The following is a 13,340-nucleotide window of genomic DNA, read 5'->3' on the forward strand; positions in this document are numbered from 1 at the left end:
CCCTATTCTATGAACCACTCAGTCACAGCACTCAACATATCTATAGTTTTATATTTATTTATATAAATTTTTGGTTAATGAATTCTCACCCACTAGACTATCAAGGTTGTCAGGGCAGCGAGGATTTCTGGCCTTGCTCACCAGTACACCCTAACACCCAGCCCAGGGCCAGGCATCTACTAGGTGCCCACGAAATATTTGCTGAATTAATGAGTGGCTGCCAGATGCAGCCAAGCCAAAGTGAAATACTTGCACTTAGATGTATAGCCTGGGAACTGAGGCGATGACTTATCCTAAAGCCTTATTTTATAAGTGAGGAAATGGAGACCCAAGAAGGTAAAGTCACTTCATTATGGTCACAGAGTTGGAATAAGTGACTATGGGTCTTCTGAAAGGCTGGTCAAAAAACACAAGCACAGAGAACAGTATATGGTCAGACTGAGTCCCCATGGCAGGCCGCACACTAATGACCTATTTCATAAAGGTAGCAGCCTGCTGACCCCGCTGTAGATGCCTACAGCAGTTACCCTAAGAGTTCCCACTCTGGAGCCCCATGCAGCCCATCCAGGGAAGCACGGGCTGTACTATGTGTATCGAAGGTCTACTGCTTAGTTTGACTTGACATCAATAGCATTTCCCCCTTTTGAGCTAAGAGCTGTAGACCCACATATATTTTCTTGATTCTATCGGTGTTTTCCACCAGCATCCAATTCAAGAATTTTTTTGAGCCCCCTGCTGTCTCAGTGCTATCTTGGGTACTGGTGATACAATACAGTAATTTAAAAAGGAAAGAGACATCATCCACACCTCCACACCTCCAAAGATCTCTTTTGATGAATTAATACGTGAACACAAATGGTAAATCCCCAACTTAAAAAAGGTTTAGCCAGCTGCTCTTCCCAGCCTGGAACCAAGATAGGGTGTGTGTCCAACTGAGAGAAGACCAGAGAAGAGGCAGTGGGCCTTAAAAGATCAAATGCCATGGCTTACCTTGTCTTGCTCTGGGCTTGTTTCCACTAACCGCTAATGACAGTTTACTCACTGGCTAAAGGCCACTGTTTAGATTGATGCCATGGACAGCAGCTGAAGACCAGGCATGCAGTGTCTCATCACCCATCATGAGCAGAGTTCTATCATTATCACAGTTTTTCTAGTACGGAAGCCAAGTGTCCGAGAGGTTAAGTAACTTGATCAAGGTCACACAACTAGTCATTTGCAGGTCCAGGAAATGAGCTCATATCTCTGACTTCAATCTATTATTCCATGTTTGATTCCATATTGCCTCCAAGGAAGGCTCTGGAAGAAAGTTGGGGGTGGAAGCATTGCTACACAAGGAATTAGTATGAGAAAGAAAAATGTGACTGGTCAAAATCTGTAGCATTACTGTAGAAGCCAGTGATTCCCTAAACCTATTTGCAAGGCTAACAATCAAAGTGGGTAATGGTGGTCTGCCAACTCAGTGACACGGTGCACCGGGCTCACTGAAGACCTTGGATAATCTTATATCTCCTCTGTCTCCTCCTCTCTCTCTCTCTCTCTCTCTCTCTCTCTCTCTCCCTCTCTCTCAGGAGGAAGCTTTTTTGAGGCAAACCTGGAGAATGAAGGAAGTATTTCAGGCAGTGACTCAACATTTTATAGGCAGTCAGACGGTAAGTTTGCTTAAGGGTTTACACCTAATGGGAGGTTAGAGCATTACAAACACCTTCAGACCGTCAGGGTCCCCCATGGCATTGGAACCACTGACGCAACTCTTATTGTGTGTGAGAGTCTCCCTGGGTCTTCTTTTATTGCCATTTGTGTGAATCCATCATCAAAATAGGTGAATATATCTAAGGTGTAGCCTAGAGAAGTACATTCCCTACCAACCACTAGATACTTACAATCTACTAGTGTGTGTTTTTCTGGAGTTGGAATATGACAATCAACATACTCACTTGTGCAATTAATATTAAAATATTCTTATAAATAATGTACCATTTACTGATCAACTTTTACTTTTTTATACCAGCACAGTCATCGCCTTAGAGCAAAGGTTAAAAGCAAAACAAACTTCTTCCAATTCCAAATAAAACCTCCTCCAACACGCCGGCTCCTTCTCCAAAGTACTGGGTGTTGGGAACTGGTGCCTCCTAGTCCCCCTGGTCCTGTGGCCCCGCACAGTGCTTCTTCACTCTCTCTGTTCTCTCCTTGGGCACCTTCTCATGAAGGTCTCGTCCTCTATCATCCTTGCTGCCTGAGACTTCTCCCTGGGAGAAGTCACATGGCTTTGGTGTACCTCTGTCTGAATGCCTAGCCCTTACTTCAGCCCAGAGTTCTAGACTCAGTGTTCTGATGCTTGGCCACCAAGACCTGCAGCCCCTCCAGGGATCTTAACTTCAGCATATCCCAGTCAAGCTCCTCAGCCACTTAAGTCCACCAGCAAGACTCACCTTTTCCTCAATCCCCCTCCCCGCTTCCACCCAGTCACCCAAGTTCCTATGGGTTCTATTTGCAATCCCATCCTTTTCTTTCTGTTCCAAGGTCTATGGCCTGAGCACTTCCCTGCCCTCAACTCTCCTGTATTAATATTAATTTCAGTAACCATCTATGTCAGCCAGGGTTCTCCAGAGTAACAGAACCAATAGGGTATGTACACATAACACACACACACACACACACACACACACACACACACACACACACACACAAAGAGGTTCGTTTCAAGGACTTGGCTCACACAACTGCAGGGCCTGGCAAGCCCACAGAATAGGTCAGCTGACTAGAAACTCTAGTAGGAGTTGATGCTTAAGTCTTGGGGCAGAATTTCTTCTCTGGGAAACCTCTGTTTTTGCTCTTAAGGCCTTTCAACTCATTGGATGAGACCTACTCACATTTTCAAGGGTAATCTCCTTTACTTAAAGTCAACTATTGTAACCATAATGTGGACCACACCTACAAAACACCTTCATAGCAACACCTGGGTTAGTGTTTGATTAAACAGCTGGGTGCTACAGCTTCACCAAGTTGACACATAAAACTAACAGTCCCCCGCACCTGACTGGTCCTCTGAACTTCGGTCACTCTGCCTCTGCTTTCTTATCCTCCCTCCACACCCCACCAGTTTTTATCTCTGAAACACCCTCTCAAGCCTTCACTTTGAGCCCAAACATCTTAGTGCTCCACTCTACCTCATGCCAAAACCACAGACGTGGCCTCCACCCTTTTTGATGGCTCTAGGTTCTTCCTCTCCAGGGCTCTGTGGAAGCTGGTGACTATCCCCATCATAGGATCTCCAGCATGCCTCTTAGCAGTTAGCCATGCACCTGATCACCCAATAGCTCGGAAAGCACACGAGAGCATGGGCTCAGCTCGCATCTGTCGAGGCATCAATGGGACCCTCAGAGACCCTAGTGCTGGGGAGGTCTTGGTGCACTTTGAATCAACAAGAATTTGTGGGGCGCCACTTCTATGAAGAATACATTGATTGGTATCTTGAAGAAGAGAGATGGGAGATACAGCGTCTGTGTCCAGGGAGCACTGAATGTGGTGACAACTTAAATTTTATAGACTCTTCTTATAGAAACACTGGGGAAATTATGTGTTCACTCAGCCACCTGAGGGGTGCCAAGCCCTGAGCTGGGTTGCCCCTGTGTGTCTCTGTCAGGACTGTCACAGCCAGCCTGTGATGTCCTCGTCAGCTGCCTGGCTAGATGTGTCTTTAGGAGCCTAAGAAGCTTGAATTAAGTATTTTAATTAAGGGATTGATTAAGTAATTAATTGATATATTTACACCTTGTCTCATTCTACAAAGAATCTGAGGCAGCTTTCAGGAGATATGCATGTGTTAAATAATGCATGACTAGGAGATTATAAATGGAAACAGGAGGTTGAAATCGGGGAAAAGGAGACACAGGCAAGCAGCCCCTGTAGACCTCTGTTCTTATGCCTGATGTGAGTCGGGCTTCTGGGGTGAACTGAGAGGAATGACAGAAATTCTCACTTTCAAGTAAGAAGCAAAAAATCTAGTACCTCCAGGAAGCAAAACTCTTCCAAGTATTTGACTTCAAAAAGACTTTTGTCACCTGCAGAAGTTCTTTGACTTGGGAAAACTTCTGTTTGTCACCATATGCAAAAAATATGTTCACTAAATATATGATAGCATTATTTTTAAAAATCATGTTGGCGGGCTTCCCTGGTGTCGCAGTGGTTGAGAGTCCGCCTGCCGATGCATGGGACACGGGTTCGTGCCCTGGGCCGGGAAGATCCCACATGCCGCGGAGCGGCTGGGCCTGTGAGCCATGGCCACTGAGCCTGCGTGTCCGGAGCCTGTGCTCCGCAGCGGGAGAGGCCACAACAGTGAGAGGCCCGCGTACCACAAAAAAAAAAAAAAAAAAAAAAAAAAAAAAAAAAAAAAAAAAAAAAAAAAAAAACCTGAAAAAAATTGAAAAAAATAAAAATCATGTTGGCTTGTGTTTATCTCACTTTTGTGGTTAAAATCACGGGATTTGGAGAAGAGAGCCCTGAATTGAAATCTCAGCTCTCTGTCTCACTGCGCAACGTTGGGTGAGTTATTTGACCTCTCTGTGCTTCAGTTCTCTCATCTATAAAATGGTGCCTACTCAATGAGTTGTTGGAAGGATCCACTGTGATCATGTATGAGAAAATCAGTCTGCAGCCCAGCACGTGGTTGAGCTCGGCAAGATCGGCCAATGTTATCGATAGCATGGGTTTAGAGTCTAAAAAATTCTTCCATGGATTTTGTGTTTGCATTAAACCATGAGCACAGCCCTCAGAAGATTTCACAATTTTCTTCCCTATCATTATAATGATACATAATGTGCACAAAATAAAACATAATCTTTATCTGAGAAAGTGGATGAAGAACCGTTATTTCCTTATATTAAGTCCTTTTGTCCAGTCGTCTTTAAGCCACTTTGTATGTTTTGGAGCTTGTCCTTGCCTTTCAGAAAGCGGTCTATGTTCTGTTTCCTGTCTAGGACATAGCATGATGGACACATTGGCTGTCGCCCTACGGGTGGCTGAAGAGGCCATCGAAGAAGCGATCTCCAAAGCAGAAGCCTATGGGGATAGCCTGGTACGCCCCCCTCCACCCCCGTCACAACGTCTGTCTGGGAGGAGGTGTGGGTGGAGTCCTGGCTGCCAAGAGAAAGTGCAGGTTGTGGGAAAACCATCGTCATGAGAGCCATCCTTGACTAGAGCCTATCCTCCCCCTGCATTTGTGGTCAGGACTCCTGAGAAAGCGATTGCCAAGTCTCCCTAACACACCCACAGCTCACGACATTGTCTTCCTCTCTCTGCAGGACAAGCAGAATGAGGCCAGTTACCTGCGGGACCACAGGGAGGAGCTGACTGAGGAACTGGCCACAACCATCCTGCAGAAGGTAGGTGGGCCCTAGCATCCAGATGGCTGCAATTTACCACCCTGGCCTGGACCAGGGCCTTTGGTGAGCAGAAGAGCCGCCATAGGCGCCTTTGTTGTCTTGGGCACCATTTCTTCTCTTCTTCTCACTTTCTCCATTGTACTCTGGGGCTGATGCAGAGGGGTTGAATTGCACTGCAAAAACTAAGCGGTGTGAACGTGGTTGCCTTTAGGGATTGAGCTGGTGGGTGAGGAGCCAGGAACCCAGCCCAGAGACCTTCGTACAAATGGACTCATTAAATCCAAGTGGCCATGCCCAACCTAGCAAGCGGTGCAAAGAAGCTGAAGCCTTCCCTCGTGATGCTTGGTATCTGCCCCCTCCTTAGGGCTTTCAGACACTTCCTAAAGTCAGGATGTACAGCCAGAGACTCTGGGTTTGTGATCCACTTCCACTATTTATGAGCTGTGTGTCCTTAACTGATAACCTCTGAGCCTCATTCATCATCTGTAAAACGGGAAGAGTTACAGTACGTAGCTCTTAGAATTATTTTGAGAATTAAATGAGATAAAGCATTTATGGTGCCAAGCACAGAGACTGGCACACAGTAGGCACTTAATACATAGAAGTTGTCAGCATTGTAAAAGGACTACTTGTAAACTGTAAAGTGATGTAGAATGTTCAAGGCTTTAGTTGTGCTATTTTATCATAAGACAGACCTGAAATCAGATGGTATTCTGTTGAAACGAAACACTTTTTTTTTTAAGATTTTTTTTTTGATGTGGACCGTTTCTTTTAAAGTCTTTTTTGAATTTGTTACAATATTGCTTCTGTTTTATGTTTTGGTTTTTTGGCCACGAGGCATGTGGGATCCTAGCTCCCCAACCAGGGACTGAACCTGCACCCCATGCACCGGAAGGCAAAGTCTTAACCACTGGATTGCCAGGGAAGACCCTGAAACTAAGCTCTTATATGGCTAAGAATTTCCCAGAGATGGTCCCAGTTACCCCACATAGCACTGGAGCCCTCTCCAATAACATGTCCCCTTTGTCACCTGCCTCCTCCCCAGATCATAAGAAAACAGAAGAGCAAAAGTGAGCAGCACGTGGAAGAGGAGCCGGAGTGGCCACAGCCCCAGAGCTGCGGTGCGAAGGCAGCCAACGAGGGGACCACAGCCTCCCCGGGAGGCCACCGCGCCTCCACCACCTTCTGGGTGAGTCCCCACGCCATGCCGGCCCACGCCCTACAGGTGCCCTGCATGTGTGCAAGTCAGAGCCATTATCCCCACAGAAATGGGGACACCATGCTTAACATCTATAGTTAGCACATGTGCCCACCAGACAGCCTGAGGTTCCTGAAGGGCAGGGAGAGATGCAGAGAGCGCTGCGTGGGGGCCAGGAGGCCTGTGCTCTTACACACATGGAGGTGGGTTTTTACACAGAGACCAATCTAAGAAAAATAACGATGTCAATAGGCTTTTTAAAATTAATCCTGAAAAGAGTTGTACTGAGTCCCATGGAAAAAATGGCTTTCTGAAGGCCAGGTGTGTTCTTACAACTTGAGCACTTGCTTTACTGAAACTGAGAAATGACAACGAGAGAATTGCCACTGCCTTCTGAGGTCACATCTGGACGTGGGCAGGAAGTCGGGGTGTGAGTAGACCTTTTTGTTCGTCATCCCCAACCACAAAGCACAGTGTCCTTCCTGTGCCCCAAGGGTCTGGGCCTGCCACGTCTGCGGTAGAGTCACCAAGCCCATAAAATCCTTTGGTATGTGTTTAAGCAGCCCCCGGCAAGGATGTGTGGAGAATGGGATAGAGGCTGGGCCCTCGGTGTGGAAATTCAGCAAGAAAGAGCAGGACTGGCCAGCAGGGCTGGTGTTCTATCAGCTGCAGATGCCCACAGTCATAGCACAGGGCAAGGGACAGGGCAACACACAGGTGCAATTTAAAACTGGAAAGGCACAATAAAAAAGAATGAAATAATGCCATCTGCAGCAATGTGGATGGACCTAGAGATGATCATACTAAATGAAGCACAGGGAACTATATTCAATATCTTATAATAACCTATAATGGCAACAATCTGAAAAACTACATATATGTAAGTGACTCACTTTGCTGTACAATTGAAACTAATACAATATTGTAAATCAACTATACTTCAATTAAAAAAAAAAAAACTGGAAAGGAAGCCATGGGAAAATCACCACATCGCATGTTATTTCTTTTACTCTCCACCAAAAGGTGGGGACGGGTATTATTGGGCCCATTTTATAGGTAAAGACACTATAGTTGTAGCATAACTTGCCTAAGCTCCCACAGCTAGTGATCAGCGGGGTCGGGAGTTGAATACCTTTTTCCTGTTCCAAAGCTTTTGATCTAGCTTCCTCCTCTAAAACGTGAGATCAATGGACTCGATCCCTAAGGTCCCTTTCATCCCAGAGGTTCTAGGTCTGCACTGTCCCATATGGTGACCACAAGACACAAGTGACAATTTAATTAAAGTTAAATTTAAAATCCAGTTCTTCAGTCACACTGGCCACATTTCAAGTCCTCAACAGCCCCTGGGACTGGTGGCTACTTTATTGGGCAGTGCAGATACAGAACATTTCCAGCCTCCCTGAAAAGTTTTCTTACACAGCTCTGGTCTAGGGAGCTAGATAAAGACAGAGCGAGAAGCAGAGGGCATAAAAGCAGAAATGTTTCTGGAGGCCGGCCAGAGCCTGGACGTGAACCAGCAGGCCAAACCTTGGTTCTTGGGGACTTCGAAGAAGGTGGCTCCCCAACCTTTCCATGAGCTGTTCTCGCCTCAGACGCTCATCTTTCTCATCTGCCTGAGCCCCACTCCAGGGGCGCTGACTCACAGGGTCTGGGGTGGAGCTGGGCATCAGTACATTGACCCAAAGCTGGCAGGGGATGCCGGCAGGCTGCAGGCTTAAGGATGGCCTCTTCGTGATATCTTCAGGAGGGCATCTTGACCTACAGACCCTGGATGGCCCTAAACCAGTGGTCTCCTGGCAGTGCTTCCTCCTTTATCCTCAGTTCTCCAAGGACACGAATACCCTGCCTCCAGGGGTAACTGTGCAGAATCCCATAACGCTGCAGGCCTCCCTCCTTGGGCTTAACTGCAAAACCCAAACTTAATCCATCCCCATGCTGACAGGATTTCTCATCTACTCTCTTGAAAGAAAGTTCAGTGTGATTGTCCACTTTTTAATTTCCTCCTTTATTGTGTGGTTCTCCGCCAGTAGGGGGGTCAGTGCAATCTAGCTTTCAAAGCCTTAAGATGCAATATCCTGAAAGGCACCAGTGCAGGGGTTATAATTCATTTAGTGCCTATCTCTTTGGGCGCGTGTATATAAAAAGTCATCTCTGTATTAATACGGTGATCCTATTGATAATAATGATGACAGCAGAGGCTGGGCACATGCTATGTCCGGGGACTAAGGTGCATCTCTGTCTGACTCTGTCTCTTCTCTATCCTTCCCTATTTTCCTCAGCCTTTTTCCTTTGTGCTTTTGTCATTTTCCTCCCTCACGTTTGCTCACTCCTTTAAATGACTATAGTACAGACCTAAAGTATTTTTCATTATTGTTATAATTATTGGATTGAATTTGATGACTATGCCCGACCCTAAAAATACAAAGCAAAGATATGTCTCAGTTGTTATTCATATGAACACTGTTATCGATCCCTTTGCCCATAAACCCTTGATACTAAAAACATTTTCTCCCTGTATTATGATGTGGGCTCCTTGAGAGCAAAGACTTATTTTGAAGCCATGATTGGTGCCCCAGGGAGCCTGCCCTGGTGGCAATGATGATAATCATTGCAGTCATAGCAACAATATACCATTCCAAGAAATACAGGGAGAACAGGACGCTGCTGCCCACGCGGGGGACCAGCGGCTGCAGAGGAAGCTTTAACAAAGGTAACTGATGATCACACTGCAAGTTTTGCCTAAAGCTTCAGAACCAGCTGGTTTGGATGGCAGGTCCTGCTGGGTTGGAGCATGTTAGCCAGGAGTGCCTTGTCCCCAGGTTATCAGCAAAGGGTGTCAGGCACAGCAGCAGGACAGCATGGAAGAGCATCACCTCGGAGCCAGACAGACCCAAGGTCAAGCCCTGCATCTGCCCTGCACCAACCTTGTGCTTGGGCAAGTTATTCCAGGCTGCTGCAACTCACTCATGTGCACTCAATTGGACTGAGTGACGGGATGGAGGTCTTGCCCTGGCTCAGTGGCAGAGCTTAATAAATGCTATTATTTTGACTGATATTTACTGAGTGCATTCTGTGTGCTAGACATGGCACTGATTCCTTTCAGTGAGGAAGCTGAAGCTGAGAACAGATCCTCCCAAGATCCCACATAGCAAGAGGAGCTGGCATGGACCCTCTACCCAACACAATACTCATTCATGCCCAAAGAGTTAAGAGGCGGGGCCTGTTTGAACTTCTCAGTCCATCTTTGCAAGGCTTTGCTGGCATGCTAACATTCCTGAACCCATGGACTCCACCCTCCATGCCCAGCCCCCCAGCAGAGACATGCAGACACTGTAACTCAGGCCCGACCTGACATCACCAGCCCTGTTTCTTCCATGGACCCTAGGGTGGGTAAGAGGAAGAAAAACAAAAGCTGTGGGTGGGAACGAAAGGGTGGGCACAGAGGGCCCAGCCAGGGAAACAAGGCAAATAAATTAATCAAGTAATCCCATCACTTCCTGAGAGCCACAGAGGTTGAACCAACTGGCAAGTAAAAGTGTAGTGGTTCCGCCATCTCCTGGGCAATACGTTTACTGCAATGAGTTTGTGGCAAAACTGGGTCTAGGGTCTGGGGCTTTCCCACCCTGGCTGGAGACAGCAGGCCAGCAGTGTCCTGAGATGCGCTGGAGTCAGCTCATTGTGATTGTCAGGGTATAGCTGTTTTTCCTAGTGTGAAACAATGGCTTGCCTGAAATAGATGACAAAAGCCTGGCATCCTCAACTCATGAAAAACATAGATCCCATTTTCCCTGTTGGGACCACAGAAGGACTTTTCATTTTTTGATCTTGGCTTTCGTAGGTGAGGGAGCATTTTTGTCCTATAGAAATGGAGCCCAGCCACCTCCTACAGACACACACATACAGAAATAAAATATTGTTTGAGCCACTGCAAAATGAAATACTATCATTTCCTCTCTTTCAAACATGTATTCAGTGATTTACAGTGAGAAGTTTGAAGACAGAAAAATAAAGACCAAGGTACAGCAAACAGCTCAGGTGAGGCTGCAGTAATACTGCACGTGGCAATAGGCCATCAGCTCCTTAGGGCCACACCTGTGTCTTACATCCTACAAATTCAGTCACAAACATGGGACTGAGGGTCACATCCAAAAGACCATCCCTGTCTTCAAAGAGCTCACGGTCTATGGAGGAGTCGATATGTTGGAATAGGACTGTAGGAGAGACAGGAAGAGCCGTGCGATCACACAGAAGGGGGGTCTTCTTGCCAGTCCAAGGTGGGAGGCATGTCAAGGGTATGTTCCCCTGAATATATGGGGGTTTGCCATGGAAGGATTTTTTTTCCTTCATTTTTAATAACTTCATTTGCCAACAGACTGTCACCCTTAACCTCTGCCTCTGTGATAGCTGCTCATCATCTGTCAAGGATTTCACAAAATTATAAATGGCTCCCTGAATACCCAACCCCAAGAAAACCTTGGTTGCTGTGAAGTATCAGAGCTGTTCAGGGCGCTAGAAACAGGGTCAGTGCTTGCTGTGCCCTCAGAATGATGGAACTGGTACCCAACTGAGAGCCACCTGACGTGTGTGTTAGCTTTTCTCTCCTCCAAGACCTTGCCCTCCATGACATAAGTGAGGATGACAGTGGGCTTCTTCTTTGTTTTTCTTGATCCCCAGTCTCATCCAAGAAGTCAGTAAGATCATCATCATTATCATAATCAGGCACTTCTGAAAACCTACCCTGTAGCCCGCCCCAAATCACATTCACTCCACAGTAAACATTCATTGATTTCCAGTTCCGTACCAGTTACTGTGCCAGGGTCTGAGGATGTCACCATTAGCAGTCCATTAACCTCCCTCAGTTGCTTGCACCAGGCAAAAAAACAGATGTTGCAATAGAGTGTCGTATAACACAGCAAGAATAGAAGCAGCCAAGACCCTCAGCCCAGCTTGAGGAAGGGGGTTTCCCACAGACCGTGGCCTGTTTGAACTGAATGCACACTGAATCTCATCTAATCAATAAGAGGGGCAGAGCTCCTCCACTCCTGGGCTGCATTAACCTGTGACCGCTGCATCGAACGGCAGGTCTGGAGACCCATCGTACTCTCTTCTGTAATCAAAGGGGTGGGAAGCAGTTTGTGACCCTTGGTACACAGCTTAAAGCCTTCTGCATTTGTTATGCAAACCCATCTTCCTCCTGGATCGGCCTCAAGGTCTTGTGAGGGGAAACAGAAGAGGTTTCCAATGACTCTTTCTGGACCAGAACTGGCTGTACCACCCTCTCCAATGAAGTGTGCCAGACGCCCTATGTCTGCGAGCTGCTGGACCCTGGCCTAACCTGCGATGATGGTGATGCTGGGGCTCGATCCTCAGCCCTCGCTGAGTCTTTTCTCAGACTGGTTAACCATCCTTCGGGGCAAGGCTACAGAGTGCATTGTCCTCTCCCAAAACCCTGGTCATGATGCTCAATTTTCTCACCTATATATCCTGGATCCGGTGTTTGCTATTCTCCTTTGTTATTCTCAAACACCTTTTTAAAGCTCACACTTATTATGCAATTACTGTGTGCAGAGCAAGATTAGGTTTCTGCTTCTCAACAAATTGAGTCACTCAGCCAAGGTGTTGTGGCAGAGGTGGTCTTGGAGCCCAGATACAGCTGAGTCCTGAGTCCAGCCTCAGCCGCCCGAGGGCCCTGCCCACAGCTCTCCAAACATGCTCCCCTCTTGTCTCCTACTCTCAGGACCTGTGGCGGGAGAGGAAGAAAGTTACCAAGATGAGCCAGTTCCTCCCGGGAGAGAAGGGAGCAGGGCTGTTGTTGCTGAGGTTGGCCAGCTGGTGGCGCCAAACTGCCTGGGGCCTGAGTCAGAGATGGGTACTTTGCTTCCTATCTCAGAGACGCTTTCGTTTCTGTTTCACCCATATAAAAAGATCAAAGTAAATCACCAATAAAAAGGAATTCTTTCATTAAGTGACAATGGAAAAAATTGGTCTCTTTCTGTTTGGTGAAATTCGCTACACAGAACATTTGAGCTTCAGATTCTCAGTATAACATTTGTAACATATAGAAATGATACAGCTCAAACATGTTTCTTGTCAATCATTTGAAATCCCTTTTCTACCACTTGCCCTTAGGTTAGAGTTTATTTTCCTTTTTTTAACTAAATGGGAATGTGTTGTAAAGGCTCTGGGCTTGTGGACTGATCATCCTTGGTTCACTTGTCTATTGCAGCACTTAGATTGTGCTATAACTTTCTACATGCACTGCTGAAATGCTCAGGTTTGGAGGTCTTTGAAGGGAAGATGCTCTCATTTTCATCACACACAGTTGGCCCTAAGAAATCTTGGCCGAAAGAATGGCTGGGGAAACAGAAGCCATGTGAGAACCTGCTCTGTCGTATTCTACCACATCTTTGATGCCTTCTGGCAGGCCTGCGTGCTTGCCATGGAATAAACAGGAACATTTTGTGCCATTATATGGCATGATGCACTGATGTGCAACTTCTAAACCTCAATATGAGAAAAGACATTACCATCAGCTGTGTCTTCTCCATGCAGTGGGACGCCTGCAGATCTGAAGGCACTCCTCCTGGGGACTGTGCCTTACAAGGTCACCCCTTCCCCTCTTTTCTTTCCACAGCGGTCACAGTCTGCATTCTCACTCAGCAGAGAAGATGCCCTGAGGACCTCTTCGCTGGAGGTTGCATCGAGGCAGCCGAGGGACCAGCAGCCAAGGGAGGAGGAGGCATTGCCCAGCTGGAAGAGCG

At 46.8% G+C, this 13,340-nt stretch overlaps 1 protein-coding gene across 1 annotated transcript in view; it reads left to right on the forward strand.

Moving 5' to 3' along the window:
* MYRIP (myosin VIIA and Rab interacting protein) overlaps window positions 1-13,340 on the forward strand; it is a 181,324-nt gene that overhangs the window by 103,288 nt on the left and 64,696 nt on the right. The window contains 5 exon segments of the mRNA XM_007447341.1: window positions 1,569-1,649; window positions 4,977-5,074; window positions 5,301-5,381; window positions 6,427-6,570; window positions 13,214-13,339. Coding sequence (XP_007447403.1) covers window positions 1,569-1,649; window positions 4,977-5,074; window positions 5,301-5,381; window positions 6,427-6,570; window positions 13,214-13,339 — 530 coding nt within the window.

Source organism: Lipotes vexillifer, unplaced genomic scaffold, assembly GCF_000442215.2.
Source record: "Lipotes vexillifer unplaced genomic scaffold, Lipotes_vexillifer_v1.1 scaffold1134, whole genome shotgun sequence".
Classification (NCBI taxonomy): Eukaryota; Metazoa; Chordata; class Mammalia; order Artiodactyla; family Lipotidae; genus Lipotes; species Lipotes vexillifer.